This window comes from Castanea sativa, chromosome 10 (genome assembly GCF_040712315.1).
Source record: "Castanea sativa cultivar Marrone di Chiusa Pesio chromosome 10, ASM4071231v1".
NCBI classification, from domain to species: Eukaryota; Viridiplantae; Streptophyta; class Magnoliopsida; order Fagales; family Fagaceae; genus Castanea; species Castanea sativa.
The window spans coordinates 36,010,609-36,037,010 of NC_134022.1; the positions used below are offsets into that span (position 1 = coordinate 36,010,609).

General features: G+C 36.3%; 3 protein-coding genes, 1 long non-coding RNA gene and 1 pseudogene across 6 annotated transcripts; 1 reads left to right on the top strand and 4 right to left on the bottom strand.

Annotated features, from left to right (window-relative positions):
• Positions 1–1,744: 1,744 nt before the first annotated feature.
• Positions 1,745–4,056, bottom strand: LOC142611815 (zinc finger BED domain-containing protein RICESLEEPER 2-like; annotated as a pseudogene).
• Positions 4,057–7,784: 3,728 nt separating this feature from the next.
• LOC142612456 (uncharacterized) lies at positions 7,785–8,453 on the bottom strand. The gene has a single exon (XM_075784549.1). The coding sequence runs from the start codon at positions 8,451–8,453 to the stop codon at positions 7,785–7,787; it is 669 nt and encodes a 222-aa protein (XP_075640664.1).
• A 1,671-nt stretch (positions 8,454–10,124) lies between these two features.
• On the top strand, positions 10,125–14,500 carry LOC142612762 (uncharacterized). Its single transcript, XR_012840184.1, has 3 exons — positions 10,125–10,473; positions 14,036–14,233; positions 14,362–14,500. It is a non-coding gene; the product is annotated as an uncharacterized LOC142612762 (long non-coding RNA).
• LOC142612761 (pentatricopeptide repeat-containing protein At5g66520-like) lies at positions 14,400–18,348 on the bottom strand. Of its 3 annotated transcripts, XM_075784913.1 has the most exons (4): positions 16,400–18,348; positions 15,749–15,887; positions 14,641–14,889; positions 14,457–14,532 (listed from the first exon to the last, which is right to left on the bottom strand). In XM_075784913.1, exon 1 carries the CDS (start codon positions 18,344–18,346, stop codon positions 16,685–16,687), a length of 1,662 nt encoding a protein of 553 aa, XP_075641028.1. In that variant the 5' UTR covers positions 18,347–18,348; the 3' UTR covers positions 14,457–14,532; positions 14,641–14,889; positions 15,749–15,887; positions 16,400–16,684. The 3 variants fall into 3 exon arrangements, with proteins under 3 accessions (XP_075641027.1, XP_075641029.1, XP_075641028.1); XM_075784912.1 differs by lacking the exon at positions 14,641–14,889 and having other exon boundaries at positions 14,400–14,532; XM_075784914.1 differs by lacking the exon at positions 14,641–14,889 and having other exon boundaries at positions 14,424–14,532; positions 15,673–15,887.
• A 644-nt stretch (positions 18,349–18,992) lies between these two features.
• LOC142614002 (mitochondrial metalloendopeptidase OMA1) lies at positions 18,993–25,081 on the bottom strand. The gene is made up of 3 exons (XM_075786527.1): positions 24,006–25,081; positions 23,746–23,894; positions 18,993–19,470 (listed from the first exon to the last, which is right to left on the bottom strand). Exons 1-3 carry the CDS (start codon positions 24,969–24,971, stop codon positions 19,221–19,223), a joined length of 1,365 nt encoding a protein of 454 aa, XP_075642642.1. The 5' UTR covers positions 24,972–25,081; the 3' UTR covers positions 18,993–19,220.
• Positions 25,082–26,402: the final 1,321 nt, after the last annotated feature.

Here is a 26,402-nt window from a genome sequence, read left to right on the forward strand (position 1 = left end):
TTTTTAATGTAGAATTATGATGTAATAAAATTTTAATTGAAAGTATAATTATAAGAATTTTTATAAGGAATCTTATAAAACTTAACTCAATTAGAAACTCAATTAGAAAATACGTTACTAAAATAATTAGCCTCATCAGTCATCACACGCGCTTCGCACATCAGATGAGGCTTTTTATTTTTTATTTTTTGGGTTTACACGTCTTAATCATGGCAATTTTACTTTATTTTTTATTTTAAGAAGAAGTTGTATTAGTACTTGACTACTAATGTGAGAGAGAAATGTGGAGGTGGGGAAAAAACAATTTAGTGATAATAAAAAAATGGTACGTTTGTGGGGGAAAAAAAGCAGTTTTATTTTTTATATTTTTTCAAAAAGAAGAAGTTGTATTAGTACTTAACAACTAACGTGAGAGAGAAATGTAGAGGTGGGAGAAAAAAACATTTTTTTTTTAATTTAGCTAAAAGTTAGGAGTTTTTAAATTACTAATTTTATATGTCTAGCCCTATGATTTTTTTTTTTTTTTTGTCAAAGGGATTAGGGCTGTCCACAAGTCGAGTCAGCCCGAGTTTGGGCCCAACCCGCACTCGACCCGATGGAGTCGGGTCACTAAAAAACTGGCCCGCAACCAACCGAAATATTGGCTAATCCCGCCGGGTCGGATCATCGGTTGAAATGGGTCGGATTCATCGGATTGGCGGGTTGGATCAATTTTAGCCTTTTTATTGGATTCAATTTTTTTTGGGCCTTTTTGGCCAAAATTATTGGGCTTTTCAAGGAATTAATAGATTGGGCCGGCTTTTTACTTAATTTCTTTCAAATTGGGCCTTCAATTATTGACCAAAACTCCAAATTTATACTCCCTACAACTCTGTATGAATTTGGCCAGAACCCACATAGAGTATTGCATTTGTGAACAAAAATATACAAAAGTAAAACCTGGGAATTGTTAAAACATCAATAGCATTATAAACCTAGGCATCAATCAAACAAATAATCCTCGGAACTGTTAAACATCAACAGCATTATAAACCGAAGCATCAATCAAACAAATAAAAACACAATACTATTTTGTTACCACCTGTTAATCATCCACACATTATAACAAATATTTTCCAAATTGCCCAAGCCTTTAAGGCCTGGGCAGTACCAATTTGTTTCCACATTCATCAATCTATCAATCTGAAACACAGATCTACCAACCATTCCATACATCAAACAAATATCCAGAATCACACAGTAGCCAGCATTACTAAAAATACTCCATATCTTCATAATTCCATATATATATATATATATATATAAAGCCATTAAGGTAGCAGAGAAGGCAGTTACTGCACAAGGCAGTAAACTACCAAAGCAGTAGGCAATATTCCCAACAGTATATATAATTAGTTACAATTATGAAATACTATTAGGTATTTCCAAAAAAAACTTTCCTAAAGCAGTAAAGAACTACTCTATTATCTATAGTTCACAAGTCCATAACTTATAAAAAGGAAAGCCTACACTGATGCTAAGTTTTCCTTCTTATAAGCAAGACAAGTTCATGTATAATTAGAAAAGCTACACATCTGTCCAAAAAACTTCAAAATATATCAAAAAAAACTGCCTCCTTTACAAAATACGATATTCCTTCCTCCTACAATACAATGGGGAAAAAAATATTTAGCTACAGAATAACCAAAAGGGAAGTGATCATATGAACAAAAATTATAAGGGCAGAAACATACCCAATCTGTGATCATTCATCAATACTAATGGTGGTACGAGTACCACCTTTGCTTGAACAGGAACTAGAACTTGCTGCTGTTGCTGCTTGATTTAAAATTGGAAAAGAAAAAATTGAGACAATAAATTAAATTTTGCTCAAGTATATGACACATTTAATAACACTTAATAGACTAGCAGTTTGGAAGTTAAACATATTACCTAATTCATGAAATTCATCCTCCAAGGCCTTAACCTTGTCCTTTGACTTACGAAAAGAAATTGGGACATGGACTTGCAGCCATTTTTTAGCACAAACAAGATTTTGAACCATGAGAGGGGAGAGTGAACTTCTAAATGGATCAAGTATGTGCCCTCCGGTACTAAATGCTGATTCAGAAGCAATCGTAAAAACAGGTACAGCCAGCACATCCCTAGTCATTTTGGACAGCACTTGGTACCTATCTGAATTGGCTTTCCACCACACCAAAATCTCAAACTTCACATCTCTTCTACTCTCACAATTTTCAGCCAAATATCTTTCAATCTCATTGCTACACCCTACAGACTTCTCAGCCTCTAAAAACCGCTCATATCGTGAATTAACCATCGCATATGGATCACTACCACCAATTGTATCACCTTCCATGTGTGTCCTCTCATTCTCACTTGGTACTACCCCATTTGGCGAATCAACCTTAGAGTAAACATCATACAACCTATCCATGGTTTTCCTCACTAAATCAACCATCTCATCAGCCACTGACTCCCCATAAATTTCAGAAAAAGAAAACTTCAAAAACCTCATTTTCTTCCTTGGATCAAGAACCACAGCCACATACAAAAGCTGATTAATTTTATGCCCTTTCCCCTAGTACTTTTCAAATTTAGCTTCCATTTTAGTTGCCATGTTTTTCAAGAGATGATTTTTAGATTTAATTAAATGAGCAATATTCTCTTGAATCACAAACATCTCATCAAAGAAGGTATTTGAAGTAACATATAACGAACCGGAAAATTTTTTTGTTGCATTGTAAAAAAGTTTCAAGAAACCCACAAATGTCCTACAATTTTGAAAATCAACCCCACAAGGAGCTCCCAAACCACCACTATTTTCCTTGTTCAAAAAGTACGAACAATAGCTATCATCCTCAAAGTCCATTCTTAGGAACACTTTCTCAAATTTTTTAGCAGTATCTAACATGAGATAGGTAAAGTTCCACCTAGTAGGTACATCAAGACTTAGTAAACACTTGGACTCAATACCTAATCTCTCCATAAAACTCCTAAAAATTTGATTTCTATTTGGTGAGGACTTCACATACCTCACCGCTTCACGCACCCTAGCAATGGACGCATCAATTTCTTTCAAACCATCTCCCACAATCAGATTTAGAATATGTGCACAACACCTCATGTGCAAGAACTCACGTTCTAAAACAATCCCCTTCCAATCTTTAGTTACTATTTGTAAAAATTTAATGGTAGTGTCATTAGAGAAAGCATTATCCACTGTCAAGGTGAATATGCCATCAACACCCCACTCACACAAACACATCTCAATCTTCGTCCCTATAGTCTCCCCCCTATGGTCCTCCACTTGACAAAAATTCAGAATCCTCTTATGCAAGTTCCAATCATCATCAATAAAATGACATGTGAGGGACATATAATTCAGATTTTGAATACTAGTCATGTGTCCGTAGTAAGGCACACCCTACGACCTTTCAAGGCTTCCCTTATTTTCTCTCTCTCAACACCATAAATGCCAATCACATCCCTAGCTACAGTTTGACGAGATGGAATTTCCCTAATTTGCAACTTAGGTTGTAAGGTTGTTGAATATTTTTTAAACCCATACCCTTCAACTAGCCTAAAAGGCAACTCATCTATTATAATCATTTCAGCAAGTGCCTTCCTAGAAGCCTCAACAGTAAAGGCCAATGGTACAAGCTGAAACCCTTCCCCCCTGGGTTCAAATGTTAAGGTTTGTTGCCCTTTAAGTGAAACTCTATTAAAGTTCTTAACATAGTTTGGTGTATGATTCAATAAATTAGTAGTACTATGACCCTTACTATTAGCACGATAAGTTTTTTGGCAATAATGGCAAACAGCCTTAAATTGACCCTCATTAATCTTTTTTTTTTCAAAATGATCCCAAGCAGTAGACTTTTTCCTATTACTACCACAATCAACAGCTGCCTCACACACCTTGGTTTTATCCTTAGGTTTAGGTGGAAGTGCCTCAGCACTGGTTGGAGTGGCCACAGGTTCAGCTTGGACAGTAGGATCAACTTGGGCAGCGGGTGTTGTTTGGGAAGGGGGTGCATCACTAGAGGTTTCCATAGCCTAAAGACATCAAATTTAAGTATTAGAAAACAACCATAATAAACTAATCCTAAGAAAGATCATTGTAGTTGACCTCTTAAAAGGGCAAAGTCACATACACTAGACCTTTGTAGAATAAGAAATATTATTATGCATAAGTATTGTCTTCACAAGTACTGATTTCATTTGACACTTAGTGTTCTGTATCAAGGTAAATTACATAGCACTTCATGATTTCATTTTAAATTACATGCATGTTTAAGAGTCAAAACAAAACTAAGCACTTATATAACTATAAGCATTTGAAAGAAATTGTCCTTGGCAAAAGTTTTTATATCCATAAACAATAAAGATAAGAGGAACAAGATGTAACTAAATATCGAAATACCTATGAGCACCTTTAGCACAATGACCGAGCAACCTCACTAAATTCTTATGCTGAACACGTCCAATTGCTTCAACTTCAACCTTAAACTCCTTCTCAGTTTGTCCTCTAAAGCAAAAAAAATTACCCCAATTAAGCTTTCTCTACCATAACCCCCACAACACAAAGCACATGAAACACTTGTTCAACACATAATCCACACCTTCAACTCTCAAAGTTATAACAAATCAACAAACAATAAATTAGTTATAACAAGTTCCAATCAATACAATGTTAAAAGTTGAAACTTTTTTTTTTTGCTATCAAAACCCACAAAATATAAATAAAAATCTAAGAATTAACAATTAATTAGGGACAAATTAAAAAACGTCCATCTGAATTAACACATTAAATCCCCAACAGGGTTCATACAAACAAAAAGCAAAGTATTTAAAACTAACACCCCAAGTAAAAAAAGATTAAAAATCCATAAATATACTCAGTTTCATAAAAAAAAAAAAGCAACAACCAAACAGAGTAACAAACATCAACTTCCCAACCGGATTCATAACAACACAAAGCAAGGTAATTAAAACTCACATCCCTAGTAATTAAAAGATTAAAATTTTATAACAAAGAAAAAAAAACAAAGAGTGAGCCGAAAAATAAAGTTAATTTTCATATAATTCTTATTAAAACTCACAACCGGATTCATAACATTCAGTTACTTTTCATATAATTCTTATTACAATATCAAAAAATAAATCATTTGAACAAAATAATAAACCCATATCACAGATTCACAAACACAAAATACAGAAAAAGAGGGATGAAAAGGGGAACAAAATTACCTGATCTGAGACTAGGAAGCCGAGACAGAGAGGCTGAGAAGACACATGGAGTGTAGAAACTATAAAGATTTTGAACCTTTGATGTAAAGGAGTAAAGGACTTGGTTTGTTTCAAAAAATAAAGACAAATTTTGAAATCAATAGAGACTAGAGAGCAGAGAGAAAAAAGAACTCAAAGATGACTAATTTATAAAAGAGAGAGATGAGGGTTGAGCTTGAGACTTAAGAGTGAGCCGAGTATGGGTTTGATTTGGGTTTTGATTTGAACTTTGAAGTGTAGGGTGTAGCCGAGACTCGGGCATGGGGAAGTGAATCAAGAGATTCATGATGTGAAGTGTAGCCCAGAGAGGCCCGAGACTCTACTTGAACTCTTTAAGTGTACTGTGTCTGTGACTCTGTGTAGCCGAGACTCTACCATGTTCATGGTCCATGGACATGGTAGAGTCTTGAAACCCTAAGAGTAGAGGCATGGGGAAGTGAAATTTTTTTTTTGATTTGAAGGGTTGTGCTTGTGTAGCTGTTTGCCCGCTCCATATCTTCAGTGATCAGAGTCTGAAGTTCAACAGGAGATTTTTTTTGAGGCCATGACTCATCAGGGTAAAGGAAATTGTGTGGTGGAAGGAGCTTCTCTCAGTTCTCTATGCGTGGAAATTGTGTTTGGCATTTTCAAAACTGTGGGAGCAAGTGGTTTTAGGATAAATACCACTCATTGTTTACCTTTTAGTCCCATCACCTTGCCGTGTAGCTCTTAAACAAGTCAGCCTTTTTAGTTTAGTCCAATCACCCCACTTCCCCAAGTTTCAAACTTCACAGATTTATTGTACTGCATGTATTTTTTTTTTTTCACGTAACTATCAGTCGGGTCGGATTCTGCGGGTATTTAACCCATTAACCCGCCACCCGAACCGATTTTTCGGGTTTTATTAGAGGGGGACCCGAATCCGAACCACCATGGACTTCGGGTCCACCCGTTGGGCCTCCAGTCGGTCGAACCCAGGCGAGTTGATCGGGTCTTTTACCTGCTGGACAGCCCTAAAAGGGATATAGTAGGAAAAATGACTAAGCAATTACAAAGTTTCCAGGGCAATGCCTATCTAGACTAACCCCATTGAGATCAGCCTCAACTTTTCAAAAATAGCCAAGCTCACATTCTGATCAACGCCCGTCCTAGCTAGTTTATCAGCACATTTGTTGGCCTCACGATAATAGTGTTTAATCCTGGTTTGAGGAATTTGATACACCAAGTACTTACAGTCCTCTAGAATGGAAGATATTGAATTGTTAAAGTATTGTGGGTTTACTAACATGTCCACAACTGCCTTAGCATCTAACTCAACTTCAACCATAGGCAAATTACGGTCAATACAGAGCATTAATCCATCCCGAATGGCCCAAAGCTCCGCCAATAAGCTAGTTGTTGTGCCAATTTTTCTGGAGAACCCAACAACCCATCTACTGGTCCAATCCTGAATAACACCACCTCCACCCACAATTCCTGGATTCTCCAAAGACAACCCGTCTGTGTTTAACTTCATCCAACTATACCCAAGCTTGTCCCATCAAACCTGAATAATCACTCCAGGTTGATGATATTTTGTGGGAACAACACAACAAAAGAATTTCATTACATAGTTGGTGATGTGCTTCGCTAGTTTTGGATTCTATGGCCACCTCTTAAATACATACCGGTTCCTACTCTTCCATAAGTTCCACACAACAAAGGAAAAAATGATTTTCCACGGAGGGGAATTTTGGTTGGGAGTTGTGTCCAATCTCCCATTGGTCACCATCCAATCCCCAAGGTTTAAGGAAAAGAAATCTCTATCAAAACCTAGTGCTCCCAACTCATTCCAGACAGTTCTCAACAGGTCACAATCCCGAAGTGCATGCATGATAGTTTCAGGTTCCTTTTGGCATAGAGGGTAGAAAAGGTCAGTGTTCACACCCTTGGCAGCTAGACAGTCATTGACTCCAATGCTATTATGGGCACATTTCTAAAGGAAAAATTGAATCTTTAGGAGATATTGAAGCTTCCAAATCCAATGCCCACTATATTTTGGATTTTGATCCAACTCGGCAACCAATCTATAAGCTTTTCATATTAAACTCACCCTGCAGAGAATCCCTCCACACTATCCTATCCGTACTACTGGAGGCTAGCACATAAGGAATGGCTACGATTTCCAACTTTATTTCCTGAGGGATGTCAAGGGGAACCAGCTCCCAATTCCATCCCCCTAGGGAGGCTATGTCCTTGACTTTCCAATCTGATACCCCCATGGGCAGAGGACCTTCAATTAACTGTCTTAGGGATCCCTTGTGAGTCCAATTATTATGCCAAAAACTCAAGTTACTATCTCTTCCAATCACCCATCTTAACCCTTGCCGGAACAAATCCGCACCTCTTTTCATGCCTTTGCAAGTTTGAGAGCAAGGAAGGCAGTTCGAATTCTTGGAATTAATTCTTCAATTAGAGCAATATTTCAATTTAAGCACTCGAGCCCATAGGCTCTTATTTTCGGTGTGAAACCTCTAGTTCAATTTTATTAGCAAAGCTATGTTTCTTCCTTTAGCACTTTGCAGTCCAAGACCACCTTCCTTTTTCGGTTTCATCACCTTGTTCCACCCCACCCAATGAATTCTCCTAGCAATTTCAAATGAACCCCATAGGAAGTTATAGTTTACCCGATCAATACCCTCCAAGATTTTAGTAGGGAGAAGAGCACACTGCATGACATAGGATGGAATCATTAAAGATGAGGCCTGGAGGAGAATAATCCGGCCAGCTGATGATAAAAGATTTGTTTTCCATCCCGCAAGTTTTTGCTTGACCCTATCCAAAATAAAGTTGACATCCAACGGTGAACCTAGGTGTTTTATAAGGATCCCTATATATTTGCCTATGTTTGGGTTAGAGGCAAATCCCAGGATGTTGCAAAGTGATTCCCTTATGTCTCTATCCACATTTGGAGAGAAGAAAACCCAAGATTTGGCTTCGCTAATAGTTTGTCCAAATCTGCTACAAAATTCATTGAGAACATCCCTTATAGTTGAGCAGTTGACATGGTCAGCCTTAACAAAAAGCACATCATCATCTGCAAACATGAGATGGGAAAAAGGCAGCCCTCCTAGGGAAGTTTTAACAGGAGTCCAGAGCTTCTGGCTGCATTTTTCCTCTATGAGTTGGCCAAGATACTCCATACAAAGAATGAAAGGTCTGGAGACAGGGGGCCTCCCTATCTAATGCCTCTCGACGGATAGAAAGGCCCGAGGTACCCACCATTAAAAAAAACCAATGATGATGCCGAGCACACACAACTCATGATAAGATCAATTAACTCTTGTAGCAAATTTATCTCTACGAGCCTTTTACGTATAAAACTCTATTCCAACTTATCATAAGTTTTTTCAAGATCTATTTTTATTGCCATATATCCCAAGGTGCCCTTCTTTCTACTGATCGAGTGGATTAATTCTTGAACAATAATTGCGTTGTCTATCCCTTTCCTACTAGGGACAAAGGCCGATGGAGTGGGAAGATAAGCTTCTCCAGGTAGGGTCTTAAGCGGGCCACAATAATCTTTATACACTATGTTACAAAGACTAATTGGCCTATAGTTTCCAAGAGTTCGGGTCCTTTAATTTTTGGAATAAGCACTATATGAGTTCAGTTTAAGCACTCCTGCATTCTTCTTGAGGCGAAGATGTGTTTTACTTCTCAAATCACCGACTCCCCCACTATTGGCCAAAATAACTAAAAAAAACCTGCATGAAGCCTTCCGGCCAAGGGCTTTATTAGCTTTCATCGACCATAGACCTGCCTTAATCTCTTCATCGATCACCCTAGAGCTTAAGTGATCTCTCTCCTCATCGGTAAGGTTGGTCTACCACCTTATAAATAGATCTGTCTCCCTTCTAGATGAAATGTGGGATGTACAATAGATGTCACAGAAACCCTTTTGAATGAAATCCATCACCTCCTCCTCATTCATTGTTGAGCCACTCTCCCACACTATTTTTAATAGAATAATTCGATTTCGATTGTGATTTTGATTTCTTCTTACTAAAGTAGAGACATGATAAAAAGTCGTATTACGATCCCCCTGCACCATCTAGATCACCCAAGACTTCAGAGCCCAAAATTCATGTTCATGGTCTAGGATTGCATCTAGCTCTTGGATCGGATTATTTTCAAGCTCCAGCAAATAGCTCAAAGGCCTGATAGCAATAACCCTTTGAAGTCCATTCAGCTGAGCTTTAACCCAAATCTTATTAGTGAAAATATTGTCAAACTAATTCCTAGTCCAAATGGTGGCCTTAGTGGCAAAATTAGATATGGCTTCATGGAGTTGTGAAGACTGATTCCAAGCTTGAGAGACCACCATAGGAAAGGATAAATCCAACAACCAGTGTCTTTGAAATTTGAGGGGGCAATCAAGACGAGCACTGCTTTGAGGCATTGTCTCAAGAAGCACTAGGCAATGATCTGAGTGGCATATGTTAAGGTGGGTTACTCTAGCTTCTAGATAAATAAAGTGAGTTACGTATGATTAAGTCTTAGAAACAGAAGAATTTAAGGATATTTTGGTCATCTAAATTGATGATTCCAAACAAGAGGAGCCCTTTAAGAGCATTAGTATTGGTGGTACTAAAAAACTAAATTGCTATTTTTAGCACCAACTACAAAAATGGGAGTACATTGGTGGAACTAAATGTATATATTTTAGCTACTTAACTATAGTGCACAGCAAAAGATAGCTATGCACGGTGACTCAAAGGTAAAAAAAAATAGTATTTTATTTGTGCCTTCACACTAATAAGATTATTTAAATCATTTCTTTTCTTTTTCTCTCTTATTCCCGTTTCAAGCTCAGTCTCTCTTCTTCCCATTGATAAGATTTCTCTCTTCCTCAGATTTCTCTTTTCCTCAACCTCGCCTACCCAACTACTAACAAACCCATCCGACTGTCTAGCTCCGACCACCTCTTCCTCCACTTGCTGCCAACCCAAGCCAGCGGTACTCTTCTCCATTTCATTTTTTTTTTTTCTTTCTTCCTCCACTCCTCACCGGCCCAGCTCCCCTACCCAAACGCCAACCCATATTTCTTCCTCCACTTGCTGCCAACCCAAGCCCCAAGCCCCAAATCCCAAGCCGACCTACACCGACCCATCTCCAACCCATCTCGCCCTCTTTTCTCTATTTAGGTGCCACCAATTATGGGTGAGTTATCTCTGTCTTCTTCATCATGTAATGCTTAGGGTTTTTGATTTGGAGTTATTGCTTCTAGTCTACTAGAATTGGAATGATAAATTTTCCATGTCAATTGGAAAATTTTTTGTTTGCAGGGATTTTTTTTTTAATTATTATTCTAACGATAAATTTGTAGGGAATTGAAATGATAAATTTTTTGTTTTTGCTTCTCACTGATTTTCTGTTTGTTAATTCTAATTTATTACAATAAATGTCATGTTGGAAAATGTCCTGGGAATTTTTTGTTTGCTAGGAAGTTTATGTTTTTGTTTCTAATGTATTGGTGTAAAGATTAGTTTGAGAATTTTTTATGTGTAAGGAAGTTTATATATATATATATATATATATATATATATATATATATATATATATATATATATATATATATATATTTCTAATTTATTACAGTACATAGTTAGTTTGGGAAATGTTTTGGGAATTTTCTGTATGCATGGAAGTTTATGTTTTTCTTATTTCTAATTAATGTATTGGTGTAAATGTTAGTTTGGGAATTTTCTGTGTGCAAGGAAGTTTATATTTTGTTGTTTCTAATTTATTACAGTACATGGTTGTTTGGAAAATATCCTACGAATTTTCTGTTTGCAATTATTTGCTATTATGTGATTACGGTGGTTGTGATTGTTGTTTATTGTAATGGATATATTATTTTATTATATTTTTTATATTATTTTATTGTGTTAAAAGTTAAAATATAACAACTTATGTTGGGTGTTTTGTAAAAAAAAAATTTTTTTTTTTTTAGAATGTGGATGTTTTGTAAAATGAGAAGGTAAAATAGATAAAATATGTTTTTATGGTGCCAAATAGTTAAATTAATGACTCCATCAATATTGATGCTCTAAATAGTAGTGTAAATGACGTAAAAGTATGTGAGTTTCTATTTATATTTCAAACTTTGTTTACTTTTTTAATAGATGCAAAGTTCATAACGAGTTAGGAATCTTGTATTTTTTTTCAAATCTTTCTACCACTCTACTTGTTGTAAGGGAAAAAATTTTGCATTGTAATATAATGAATGAATGTATTGGCATTTCAACCCTAAAAAAAAATCTCTATAAAAAAAATGAATGTACTTTTTTTATTAAAAAAAATGATAACGTTACCCTAACCACTTATTAATTATTATCTCAACTTGTGACCTAATTTTTTTTTTTAGAGAGTTTCAACCAGGGGGGGCGATTTCGTACCGTACCGGCCGGTACATACCGTACCGGCCAGTACCCCGGTACAGGTACACCCCCAGTACCGTACCGGTAAAAATACCGGGTGTACCGGCCTTGTACCGGCCTTACCGGAAGATTTCGGCCGTACCGGCCGGTAATGGAATACCGGTCCGAAATGTGTTCTGGGTTTTTTTTTTTTTTTTTTTTTTTTTTTTTTTTTTTGTAATTAGGGATTTTTTAAGGGCAAGATAGTAATTTTGGCTTACCCTAAAATCACTATCTTCCCTTTCTGTTTTGCCGCAGCCTCCATTTCTCTTCTCTGTTTCTCTTCTCCGGTTTCTCTTCTCACTTCTCTCCCTCTCTGCGTCTCACTCTCAACTCTCAAGTCTCAAGTCTCAACAAAATTTATTTTACAGTTCTCACTTCTCTCACTCTCTGCTCCGGTTTCTCTTCTCCCTCACTCTCTCATTCTCACTTCTCTCCCTCTCCGCATCTCACTCTCAAGTCTCAACAAATTTCTTTTATATTGTGTTTTTTTTTTTTCTTTGTAAGTTTGTATGCAATGAACAATTGAAGTAATGTTTTATTGTAAACATGGATTTTTGAGGTAATGTTTTATGGTAAATAGAGATTTTGTGTGTATGTGTGTGTGTGTGTATATATATATATATATATATATTAAATATATAAAATAGCGGTAAACCCGAAACGGTACACCGGTATTGACCGGTATCCGAAATATACCGTACCGGTGGCCAAACCGGTACAGCCTCCGGTACGGTATTGACTTCCTTGGTTTCAACCTATGGCGTTCGCTTTTAATAATAACTCTTTATCATCAAACCAAAACATCAATCAATTTTTGATATAGACAGGAATTAAACCTCAAGTCTCTTATACAACTATAAGAAACTTTACTGGTTGAGCTAACTGGAACCCACAACTTATGTCCTAATTAAATGTCTTCTAGTCATATTTTTTCTAAAGGGTTTGGTTTACTTCTGGTACTTTTTAATTGAAACTTCCTTTTATTTTAATACCCACTGCCATTTGTTATTATATATTTAAAACAAAATGACACTTTTAATTTAAAAAGTACGAAAGGTTAGACAAATCTTTTTCTAAAAGGTTTTTTTTTTTTTTCCAACACATCAACCTAATCATCGTAAAAGGACATGACTTCTAAAACGTTTTTTTCCCTTTATCAAAAACAAAAAGATTTTTTCTTTCCCAACACATCAATCTAATCATCTTAAACAATCATCAAGTAATCAAAAGCAACATGTCATTAACCTAAAATGCAGTTTATTTAAAGGAATTTCTGCTTTGAAACACCATTATCAAGCCATCTTTCAGGTCAAACTTCCTCCAGATCTTCCGCACAAACGTATGTCATCCTTCCCAAAACAGAAGCCTTATTGTTAACACCATCTCCTTTATTTAGAACGCTTCCTGTCCTACATTCAGAATGAAACTGATAAGAATTTTTAATTTAAAAAGCATATCTGGAATGAACTTTTTTTCCCTGAAGAAAATAAGTAAACAATTTTTGGAAGTCGCAAAAAGTATACAGACAGCTATGAGTATATATGAAATGAATCAATAATAAGAAATGTTATAGGATTTTAGCTGTTCATTATGTTACTATGTGCTTCCATGAACAAAGAAAGTCGAAGTTCTTATTTTGGAAAGATAAGGAAGTGATGAAGGATATCTACTTAGCCCTGACAACATGAATAATCAGTATCTGGTTAGGAAATCCTTTCTTTTTCTTTTTCTCGTTTTTACCTTTTTTGTGGATGAAACTAAGATTCTACTTTTGAAAGAAAATGCTAGTGGAAAGAGCAGGATGAAAGCAAGCAGATAAGCAATGAACTCTTGCAAAGAAAAAATTATTAATACAGATCATCAATCTGTTTAGAAGAGACCTCAGAGACTATACACAACTTCTGAATAAATTTATTATTTAGCTCATATACAATCGAGAGACTATACCATATTTGCTGCAAGTTCAATCTTAATGAAGCAAGGGAAATGTCTCATACTTAGAATACAGGCCTGGACCCATTCTCTAGCGTTACATTCCTAGCAGTGGATGGTCTGCTGTAATGTTTTAGTTTCTACTTTCTAAGTTGATCAACAAGAGTGCCACATGGATATAGGCATATGGCTAGAAAATAAGAAGGCTACCTGACATATTTGATATTTCTGATGCAATCCTTGAAAGAGACAAGAAGTGAAGGGGAACAAAAAATGTGATGCATAACATCCACTTAACATATGAAACTGTCATTCTTGGACAGTGCTGCCAAGATTTTTTCAAGTATTTGAGCCTCAATATTGTGCAGAGTGGAGTCGAACAAAAAGTGGTCTAAGAAGATACCGCATCTTTTCAAGGGAAGCTTCAGTGATCATCCGTGCAATTTCATCTTGCAGATGTGATACTATCAGCTTCAGCTGCTTCTCTCACTTCACATGTAAACTTCTCTTGAACCAAATTGTGTTTACAGAGCATGCAAAATGTGTCCTTGACAACAATGTTAGAAGTGAGTAATATCTCTCAGATATTTCTGTCATATTCTTCGGATCCTTCTCACTCACCAGTCTCCACCAAACACTTGACAATATATATCATTTGCCTTTGTTCATGAAATTATATAAATTAATCCAACAGGCAGAGGTTTCAATGAAGAGCCCAACAAGAAGGAAATTTTCTGCAACCTTCTCTCAGACATTGCTCAGTCATCAAAGGCTTCGGAGAAACAATTTCTGAACTCATCTGAGCCAGAAGAACCCCAAAAGCACATTAAAATTTGGAGTTTAAAGTTGATTTCGTCCAGATATCCTGCATAAAAAGTGGAAAAGCCACCTTCTAAGGCTCACTATAATGATATTGTAAAATAAAAATCTTCACACACACACACACATATATAGATATAGATATGTTTCATACATGACTGCATATTTGATTTAGTATTCAGGAAGTCATTCTCTGAGGAATTGCTTCAAATAAGATTACATCAATTCTTCACTTTCAAGACTATTACCAAACCTGCAAATTAATCAATTTTTTTTGTTGCTCTCTGTGTGGAAAATAAACTAATTTTGTTGCATTTGATCAAAAAACAGCCGTGCTGAAATCTCTTAAAACTTTTGTTTAGAATTAATACATCAGAAGCTTATGTTGGTGGCGCCATTTATTCTGCAATGATGGGAAAGAAGAGAAAAGAAAAGAAAAGAAAAAATCCATTACCAAACAGATCTCTCATTATTCCACATACTCTCATGCGAAACATTCCACTGTCAGAAAACTATAAGTAAAAAGCTAATTAAAGCTGATAGGTTCATGAAATTTGTTACCTTGCCATAGTTAGCAACGTTGGTTTTAGTATATATTCAAGGACAAGGTTTGGTATACATATTTTGAAAATTTTACTGATGAATTGCATGTTCTTTACGCTCTTAATACACATGTCAAATTTTGTGTCAATCATATATGTTATTTACTATATAATTTATAAGTTTATCTTTTATTCACAATTTTAAACTACAAAAACTTGTAATTTAAACAATTTATTGATGACATAGCTATTGTTCTTTAATTTTTTAGAAAGTTTTCAAGTATGGAGAGTATAAAAAGAATACATAATCCAATAGTGGATTTGTCAAAATTCACCTCCAATAAAAAAATATTAAGTAAGGTTGTAACCTCTACAACTAATTTTATAGCTAAACTTTGTCCTATATTCAATATTAGTTGGATCATCAGCATAACTTTCACCATGTGATGGAGTAATTCACTGATGGGTTATGTATCTCTGAGCAAGAGATGCTTGGTTACGTATCTCTGAGCAGCGATAAGTAATACTATCTAAAGTATGACCTTATTTTCTTATTCAACTATGACAATGATTTAATTTATTCATGCACTACCACATTTATAATGCATGGAAGGTTATATTTATATGGATGTGAGAGGCCCTACCACATAACAGTACCCACACCTAACAATGTACTAGATGCACATGTTGCAGGATGAGAAGCTTTGTTCTCGATGATACCTGACCATTGGATTCAGAGAAAACAGGTCGGCTTTCATTGAGAAGACTTTCAAGGCTGCTGATCTTTCAATTAATATTTTCTTCTCTCTATCAGACTGAATTTAAGTCAAGATAAACATTGTAGGGAAAATCTGGAAACCTGCAAATCCAGATAATATAATGAAGATTAGAATTTTGACAACCAAAATTCTGAAAGTAACGAGTTTAAGAATTTTTGTGATACAAACACAATTAAGTACACAGATCAACTAATCACAAGAAACAGAGCCACATGTTTTCACCAACTAATTAACAAAAACTAAAAGATTAGGCTTTCTTCAGATCTCAGGCTTCTGCAAAGAATTTGGTCTGAGAGACTTAAGTAGATATAAGAAAACAACATTTGAGATGATATATTCTATGACAATATATTGGTACATAAATAACTGGCACATCAACCCAAGATCAATATAAAAGCAATCATACTTCATATTTACTACTACTTAAATTCAGAAATATTCCATTACATAATATGGATAGAATCACAGTTTACATATTGAAGACACGGTATAAATTCATATTCAATGCCAAGGAGAACCAAGTGAAATGATTTAATTTCTACAGGAAATTGACAACCTTAGATATTTACAAGAATAGCTCCTACATGCTTACATGATAATTTTGGCTCAGTGATGGCGAGCAGCTGTAAATTTTGCCAGAACACATGGGTTGCCTATAAAATAAGGTTTAATCAAGAGCAACCTTATTCTCCTAGGGATGTATATCTCATTCCCTTAAATATACCTTGATAAATTTCCCTCATACAATGAATTTCTTTTCATAATAGTGCTTGGAAGTTATTGGATAACTTTCAATAACTCCACAAACAGCAGAATGTCAGTTTCCCAAGTGTGAACATATAAACAAATTGCTTTGAAATAAAATATAACTATATTATCACATAATGTTTGCCTTCAATGAATTCTTATTATGATCAAGCATAAATCCTTCTATCTTCATCATGTTACTAAACCCATTCAAAATACAGACTACTTCCTCCATTAGAACATCAGGTGATCCTCTCACTGAAAATTCATGGACAACCCCATCAACTTCAATCATGCTGCTGCCTGGGACTTCCTTCTTTATCCCTTTTTCTTTCATCAAGGCTCTAATTCTCTTTACGTCATCAAATCTATTAGCTTTGGCATATACATCACAAAAGTTCACATAAAAAGCATAGTTCAGAGGTTCCAAATCAATTAAATACTGTGCCACCCTTTCTCCTAATTCCACGTTCCCATGCATTTGACAACCTCCAAGTAACGCACCCCAAACAAATACATCTGGCTCCATTGGCATGCCTCTAATAAGATCTTCTGCCTCTCCAAAAAGCCCAGCACGGGCAAGTGCATCAACCATACAAGCATAGTGATAAACCTGTGGTTCAATTGAGTAAGCACGTCTCATCATGTCAAAACACCAGCGTCCTTTCTCTACTAGACCAGAGTGAGCACAAGCCGACAATAGCCCAACAAATGTCACATGGTTAGGCTTCACCCCAAGCGTTTCCATCTCTTCAAAAAGATCAAAAGCCTCTTTACAAAACCCATGAAGTGCAAACACCGATATCATTGCTGTCCATGCCAAGGTATCCCTTTTAGGCATATCCTTAAAGACCTCATATGCTTTTTCCACACATCCGCATTTGCCATACATATCAACCAATGCCGTGCCAATTACCACATCACACTCTAGGCCACTTCTCCTTAAGTAACCATGCACCCATTTACCATGATCAATTGCACCAAGAGACGCACATGCTGAGAGGACACTAGCAATCGTGATTTTGTCTGGTCTAATTATCTCATTCCTTACCATCTGCATTTCATGGAAAAATTCTAAGGCCTCCTTAGGCCGACCACCTTGAATGAACCCCACTATAATTGAATTCCAAGTTATGACATTCCTCTTCTTCATCCTCCTGAACAATTCCAACGCCTTATCAAGTTCCCCCCTTCTCAAATACCCAATAATCATCGAGTTCCACGAAACAACATCCCTGTTCGACATTTCATCAAACATCTTCCGGGCACAACTCAAATACCCACATACTGAATACAGAGTTATCAAAGAATTCCCAACAAAAACATCATTATCAAATCCAAACTTGATGGCATGGGCATGAATGCTTCGGCCCGTGTCACCCTCGAGCCTCGTTGTGCATTCCTTTACTAGGAATGGAAAAGTGAGGAAATCAGGTGCAATGCCATCACAAAGCATTTGCTTATATAGAATCAAAGACCGACATGAAGAATTTGTGTTATCAACTCCATTGATTTTAGTAGCATAAGCTCTGATCATTATGTTATAGATAGAGGTACTTGGGTTGTTTATGAGTCGGAAAACATTGGCAGCATAGGTGAGAGAGCCCCAATCAGAAATGGCACAAAAGTAAAGGAGACGAGTAATGAGAAAATATTGGTCATTGTTTGAAAGATTTGGACAAGTCAGGATATGGGTATGGATTTGTTTAAGCTCTCTCATGTTCTTGCATTCTTGGACTAAACTTGAGATTGTGATCTTCAATGTATTTTTAAGGTGCTGGGTTTCTTTCATTTTCTCACCTTATGGCAGGCTATGGCTAGCAAGCCTAGCATGATCCTCATTTATATGTTACCATAACATTTTAGCCCCTCATCAAAAAAAAAAAAAAAACATTTTAGCCATTTTTCCATATTATTCTTCTTTGTTTTTTGAGATGACATATTTCCCAAATTATTTATGTAATATAAAGTAATGAAATGACCAATTTTTTTTTATATACAAAATAAAATTCTACTACAGACTAATCTACGTGTATATATGTGTTAAACTCTCTCCTTAAGACTTGAATTTAGACCCTCCATCCCCACACACTTTACAAGTACTTATACTCTACCACTGCGCCAAGGTTACGTAGTGGTAAATGGCTAATTTTTGAAAATCACCTAAGGTGCCTCATAATGCAAGGAAAGAAAACTCTGTAAAATATCAAATGGGCAAAATTTATGCAGCAGACACTAAATTCAATCACTATTATTATAATGCACCAAAAATTGTGTATGTGATTCATTAGTCAGTGCAAACCAGAGCTCCACTTTTCACCATTTTCCACTGGATAACCAGGTGCCATTTCCTTGAAGTCATAAAGGTCCAATCTCTCACAAAGGTGCAATTAAACCAATAAGCATAAAAGATAAAACAAATCGGGAAGGCATAAACATGGATAAAGATCAAATATAACCCGGAAATGGTATAAGATAATAGGCTCAATTTGAAAAGAATGCCAATCCGCATTTATACAATTACAGAGACGAATAAAATGTTACTAAATAAAATTGAAATTACAATTACGGAAAAATTAAGCAAAAAGAAGAAGGCTTAGAACTTGACAGCCAGCTTCCCTCCAACTATACAGCAAAGCAAGTTAAACACTGGTGTTTGTGATGTCCTACAGAAAACCTTCGATTCCACGACCTGATCTTACTTCCCTGTATATGCTAAAAGCTTCTTCCATGACCTGGGCTTGAGCCAGCAACTTAGCTCTCTTCTTTCCAGATGGATGGGTGGAAAGATAATCCCTGAGAGACGATTCGCCTGTCACCTGTCCCAACTTCTCATACACTTTGGGGGCCACACGAGGATCATATCCAGCTGAGGCCATCAACAACAGCCCTATGTAGTCTGCCTCCATTTCCATCCTGCAAAGAAGACAATTTATACAAAAGGGTGAGCACACATCGGAAAATAGGTTCACGTTCATCTTTGTCTGTCCTACTATATGGCTTGCAAGTGATATGACTTCTGTTTTATAATGAGGAAACCAATAACATAGTAATTAGAACAAAGAAGCATCCACTTCTAAAACTTTGATATTGAAATTTTTGACAAAGTGAAATTCAAATGAAAAAATCAGAGCACAGCAACCATTTAGCAGCAGTAAAATCCCCCACTCCAACTGCTGTTATCTGTCCAACTATCTCTGAAAGAGAACATAGTAGACCAAGTGCCTTCTGGGATCATTAAAGGCTTCAGTGTCTCAATTTTTTAGTTATCAATTCTACCCATTAGGACTCACACCACATTTCTGCTTGCCAGGAGCTTGTCCTACAATGTGGTCTAAAGCATCTGTTATGCTAATCAAGCAACGCTCTTCTTCAGAGTCCTGCAACCATTCCAACTACCAATCTTAAGCAATTCCCTTCACCTCCAATACTGAAATTGAAATTCTGCAATTTCTCCTAACCTTTCTTCAATAATTTACTTACTAAAAAGGGGAAAGGAAAGGGGGGCAAAAAAAATTCCTTTCAAGAAAAAGCAACTTTATTAAGGAACTGTCTGTAATGCTCGCTATGCGTTGAGGAACCATATTCAAGCATACGTTGTTAATTTATTCAAAAGGTCACTTAGTAATTTAGCACAAGGTTGAATCAGCTCCAGAACATTTTATTTCACCTTATCATCCGAAGATTGGTGTCTATTTTTTTATCAAACAGATGGTCAGACCAACAAACTCAAGGAAGATAAATTAAGAAATTTCGTCATCATATGATTACAAAGAGCCATTGCAAGCACAGAGAGAGTGGTTGTCTTCCCTTCAGCACTAATCCAAATGAATGTTGGTAAAAATTAAAAAATTCAAATTACACTGGGCTCTAACTAAATATGAAATCAAAGACTCCAACATGATCAGAAATATGAAAAACAAAGAATGGAACAGATTGAAGTATAGAACCTTTACAAAGGAACTAAAAACGATGTTGCGATACAGAGTCTGAAAGAGTAATCTACATAATGCATGTTTGTCATGAAGAACAAACAAAATCCTAAACATTCTGCCAATACAATGGGCCATACAATTATTTTTTAATTTGTTATGTTAGGTGACGGCACAACCCACCGTCTATTCATAGACAAGTCACCTTTTAATTATCAAGCTTCAGATATTGCAAGGTCTTGCATACATAAGTAAAAGGAATCCTGATACAAGATATGATTCATCCAACTCTAAAATCACAATATTCAAAGCAAACTTGATACATTGTACATCCTTTATAAGTTAAAACAAAAAAATGGATAGCTTTAAAGATAAAATTAATATCTTCATGAAACTTGGTACATTTTCCAACCACCAAACAGTTTGCTATCTACAGGAAAAAGAGAGAAGGGTATTGATTGATTCTAACCAAGAAATTTCAATAATTTATGGATCAGTATGTAATTAACACTCTGTTTTCTTATCTAGTACTGAATGTGAAACATATAATCAACACTCATGCAAAAAAGTAAAAGTTTTTCCTTGCTAAGATTTGGAATCCAGGAACCATACTAACAGCACCTTTGCTTAGAATATTCTTCATATCCTACTAAGCAATAAAGTTATGCTTCATAAACCATAAGAGACGTCAATGATTTTTTTTTTTTTTTTGGATTGGTATATAATAACTTTGAAAAAAAAGAGGAAGAAGAAGAAGAAGAAGAAAGAGCAAGTTCCTTGGTACACAGGAAGTGTACAAGGATTGCAAAGGACTACCCACAATGACATAAATCTACAAAATCTAAAACAGAGGGTGTGACAAGACCACTCAAAGCAATCCTCCATTCCAATAAAGACAGAAGGAAAATGCGCTCCAACTCTATGATAGAACGTTCCTCCCCTTCAAAGGTTCTGTTGTTGAGTTCTCTCCATATGTTCCACATAAAACATTGCAGAATAACACCCCAAACAGATACCACCCTATGTCACCCACCACCTCTATGCCAATAAGCAAGCAACTCAACCACTTGACCCTGAGATACCAAACAAACTAAACAAAAAGGACCATAAATCCAAGGAAAAAGGACAATGAATGAGCAGGTGATCCACCAATTCCTCCCAATCATTTTTAGACATACAACACCTCTTAACAAAACAAATATTTCTCTTTCTCAAATTATAAAAATTTAAAATCCTCCCCTTCGCCGCTTTCCAAGTGAAAAAAGCTAGCTTAGTATGAGCTTTCACCTTCCAAATACTTTTCCAAGGGAATGAGCAATTACCTCCATCAGATAAGAATGAATAAAACAATTTTACGTCAAAAGAACCACTCCAGGCTGCTACCCACACCACTTTATCTTCCTCATTCCCATCCACCTTAGAAGGATAAAGAAGATCAAAGAATGATTCCAAACTTGTCAGTTCCCAATCTTGTATTGGTCTAACAAAAAACACATCCCAGTGTGCAATACCATTATGCCAACACAAATACTCCGCCACAAACATATCCTTTTTCCTAGCTGTGTGATACAACATCGGAAATGCTTCATTGAGAGATGACTCCCCACACCACAAATCGTCCCAAAAAACGGATTCAAGAAGACCCCTTCCCACCTCAAATCTTATATTTTAGAAAATCTTTCCCAAACACCTCTAATGTACTTCCATACAATGATATTTTGGAAAACTTCAATCACCTTTAATTATCATCCGACTGTGAAAATACACAGGATAACCTACTGTCCAGGGGTGTGAGCTGGTAAACTAGGTGACTAAATTTGAGATCTTACTACACTGAACCCAGATCCAAGTACATCCGACTAATTATTGATTACTAAGAACTAATTATTCCAATAATTCAATAATTGGGGGAGGAGATATTTGAACCTTAGATGTCTCCCTTGGAAACACAAACACCAAGAGGTGCCAACCAGCTAAGCTACAAGGCTCTTGGCGCTTACCAAGAACAAATTATTGCAACAGCTATTGTAGCTATTCACAGTTTTCCTTAAATATGAATCATCTCCCCTCAGAATGCATCCACAATATGCTTGCAATTACTAGCAATTATAGAGTTTGCAAACTAATAATCCCAACAGCTATAGTGTGTTTTTATTATTTTTCCTAACCCAATAAAGCATCTCCACGTAAACCTTTTTAAGATGGTCAGAGGAATAAAAAGTTTATACCAATTCAAAAAAGAAAAAAATCAATGAAAAGGAATTTGATGGCAAAACTTAATGGAATAACAACAAAATATAGGAATAAATTGGAGCCACCAAAAAAAGTCAAAAAAGTTTTCAGGTTATGATATTGTGGTGCATCAGGTCAGATACACCAAATCCCCTGCCCCCAACACACATACACATGTTACTGATAACTCAAACCACAACAAAGCAAATGATTTATCCAGGAACCTTATGGAGGTTTCTAATATTCAGCCTTATTATCTCATTCTAAATAATTACATCAAAATATAAGAAACTTTTCTTAAGAAGAAATCTAGTGATTACCCAATATATCTCAGAAGTTTATCTCTATGCTGAAATTTAATGTTCTTTACATTCTTAGGGTTAACTTTCATTAGAATAAATCAGAAGGTTCACCCCCATACAGAAGTTTTTAAATTTTGTGGTTGGAAGCTTTAGAAAACAAACTCAAAAAGATGCACTTTAGAAACCATATTTCTTCAATGTAAATTTCTTTGCAAAAGTTGAAGAGAGCCCTACCTTTTAAGGAAGTTCTGCTGTTCAGAAACCACACGTTGGGACTGACACTAGCCCCACAGTACTCACTGTTTGGAATTATCATGTTGCCTTGTTGGGCATTTCATGTTGATGCCAAATGATTTAAATCCTTGTACACATACGTAAATCTGATACTAAGACTTGTAATGCATGCCAATAACATCGACACTTATCCAAAGAGCAATTCAGCAATTGCCAAGACTACTGCTCAAATTAATTATGCATGGTACATCACATTTCTAGTTTTAGTCATCTCAAAATCTTAGTAAAGCTAAAACCAAATATTTGCAGGATGAATTGAACTGCAGGTATGACAGAAAAGTCAACAACAAAATAGCATCAAGCATCAAAATTCTCAAAAACTTTCCCATATATGCATCTCGCCAAAGATCAAAACAGCAACAACAATATCAAAAACTACAAACCATAAAAAGAGAAATTTAACATGTGATCCATCAGGCAATATAGGGTACCTCCGGGAGAAAGGAAGCCTTAGGAAAAGAGTTGACATTGTGTTGACAACATCAGGCATAACAAACTGATAAAGTATCAGTTGTAGAATTGCAAACCACAGGTTCTTCGTAATCCCCTCAGCCGCATGTCGAGCCACGGCATGCCCAACCTAATCAATCAAATAGACCAATGAAAACATACTTGACCAGTGATCACTGATCACACAAACACATTGAGCAAGCTACAAAGAGCTAAAATATATAGCAATATATCTCTATACCTCATGCCCAATTATAGTTGATATCTCAGCATCAGACTTGAAATGTTCAAGCAAGCCCGTAAACACGACAATCTTCCCGCCCGGTAAACAGAAAGCATTAACAACAGGCTCATTGACCACCAAAACCTCCCAATTCAATCCTTCCAAATGTGAAGTGGCTGATAGAGACCCTCTCTCTTGACCTTTCTTCCTACTTTGCTGAACCCAACTATCATCAAGAATTTCATCCTCTTTAAACCACTTCCCTTCCTCACTCTCCTTCAATGCCATCAGCGTCTCATTGCCCCTCGCCTCTAGCTCGCCCCGGCCTCCGCCGCCTAAGCTCTCCTCCGCTGCATAACTCATATCACTCCACACCTGATCAGTACTCAACCCTCTCTGCAATGCCTCAATTATATCCTTTGCTATCAGTCTCACCCTCACGCTGTCAGGGTGTATTGCAGGCAATATTTTGCCCTTAAAGGCTGCCTTCATTTGCTCAAATTGCGTCTCTCCCAGCCTCCTCTCCATGCTTTTCGACAAAAGCACGAAATGGGTTCGCTTCGTATATGGGACTGTCTCCAAATTCCCAAAGTACACAGTGATGAAAACCCCAGAACCCACAAGAACCACTACCAGCACAGTTCTTGGGTTCTGAAACCACCGCTGAGGCCCTCGTGGCCTAAAATGCTGAACCTGGTACCGATCAACGTAGTAATATCTCTTAGCGCCTCCTAGAAAAGGGTTGGAATGAATCTGATTGAACCGAATTCTATTGGGTGAAACTTGAAAACCAAGTCTTTGAGAAATACAAGAATATGAAGAAAACCCAGAAAGCTTATTAGATTTATTGGAAGTGAAAATCGAAGACCCAGTTCGAGAAATTCTAGAAGTGGGTTCTTGGATTGGAGCTTTGGGGGTTACAATCTTGGAAGTGTAACTTCGAAAAGTATCGAATGCGAGCTTTGCTCTTCGTTGGTATCCCATGACTTGGGAAGAAGAAGAAGAAGAACTCAGCTGGGTTTTTTTTTTTTTTTTTTGGTATCAAAGTCTGTTTGTGGCTTGTAGTTTTCAGATATAGAAGGAAAGTGAAAGAAAAAGTGAATAGAATTAGAAAAGATTTGAGTTTTATAGAGAAAAAAGGTTACGTACGACCAGGTGAGAGTCAGAGAGTGTAAAGAGAGATGACTAGGCAGAAGCTTGGAGCGGAGGCTGTAGATGTGTCTCGAAGTTTTTTTTTTTTTTTTTTTTTTCCAGGTAGAATTTGTATATTTGTGAAACTTCCATCTAATAACTTGAACTTGGTGCGCGAAGTTATCTCAAAGTTGTTAGAGTTTGTGGAAAGTGGGATATCGGTGGACTTTGTATTTTTTTGGCTACTTTCTGAGGTTGTGTGATTGTATCAGGAGGAACTATTAAAGCAGCTGAGCTTGGTTCTTGGACAAACAGGAATGGATGAATGGCCAAAGTAGAGTAACTACACTTACTAAAAACAAAAAAAAACATAATTACATATTTTGAAAATCTAACTATTAGGTTATATATTCTTATCAAATATCATATCAATAGAATATTATATACCATTTAATTTATAAACGCCACTCCTAGGCTCACGTCCACTAGACTACTTAGGAAAAATAATTCTTTGACACTTTTAGTACAACTCCTTAATTTTCTACTTGATTATCAAATCCCGTTTTCCAGATGTGATTATCACAGATGATCCACAATAAATGGCAACTGTTAATCACAGAGCATACTAATCAGGACAATAATTCAAATGTACTAATCAAAGGAGAGAGAAACTGATGCTAAGGCTTTACCAGTTTTTCGAAATTGCATGTGTGTATGATGAGTGGATGTGCATGTAGAGTGCAAGGCTCTGATACCACATATGGAGGGTCAGTGTTTATGGCTAGCTGACTCTCTAATTTTGACCACCCACAAGTTAATGTAAAACATGTTTGGAAGATAAAAAACCCTGTTGGAACCAATCCAGATGGAAGTATAAAACAGGTCTCATCACCGAAGTGTACTTTAATGGCAAAAGTAAAATGCCGTAAAGACGAATCAAGTTCTTTCAAAATTCTTGACAACCAACAAAAGTTGATCGAAGCAAGATCCAATACCTTTACATCCACATATTACCTCATTGAAGATTTGATGAAGAAGATAAAGTCAATTGAACAAGAATTGGAGACAATTGTTTCTACAGTAAAGGATTTGTCTGTATCCTTTCCCCTCATTGGGCAAAAAGAAAAGGAAAAAAAACAGTTGTTGATGCAACTCCAGTCTTTGGAAAACTCACAAAAGGCAGCTACCCAAGCACTTCCAATGCAAGTTTACATGCCATACCAACCTCGTCAATCACTGTATAAAGATCTGTCCATACCAGTACCCTCACCATTTTCTCCAGTT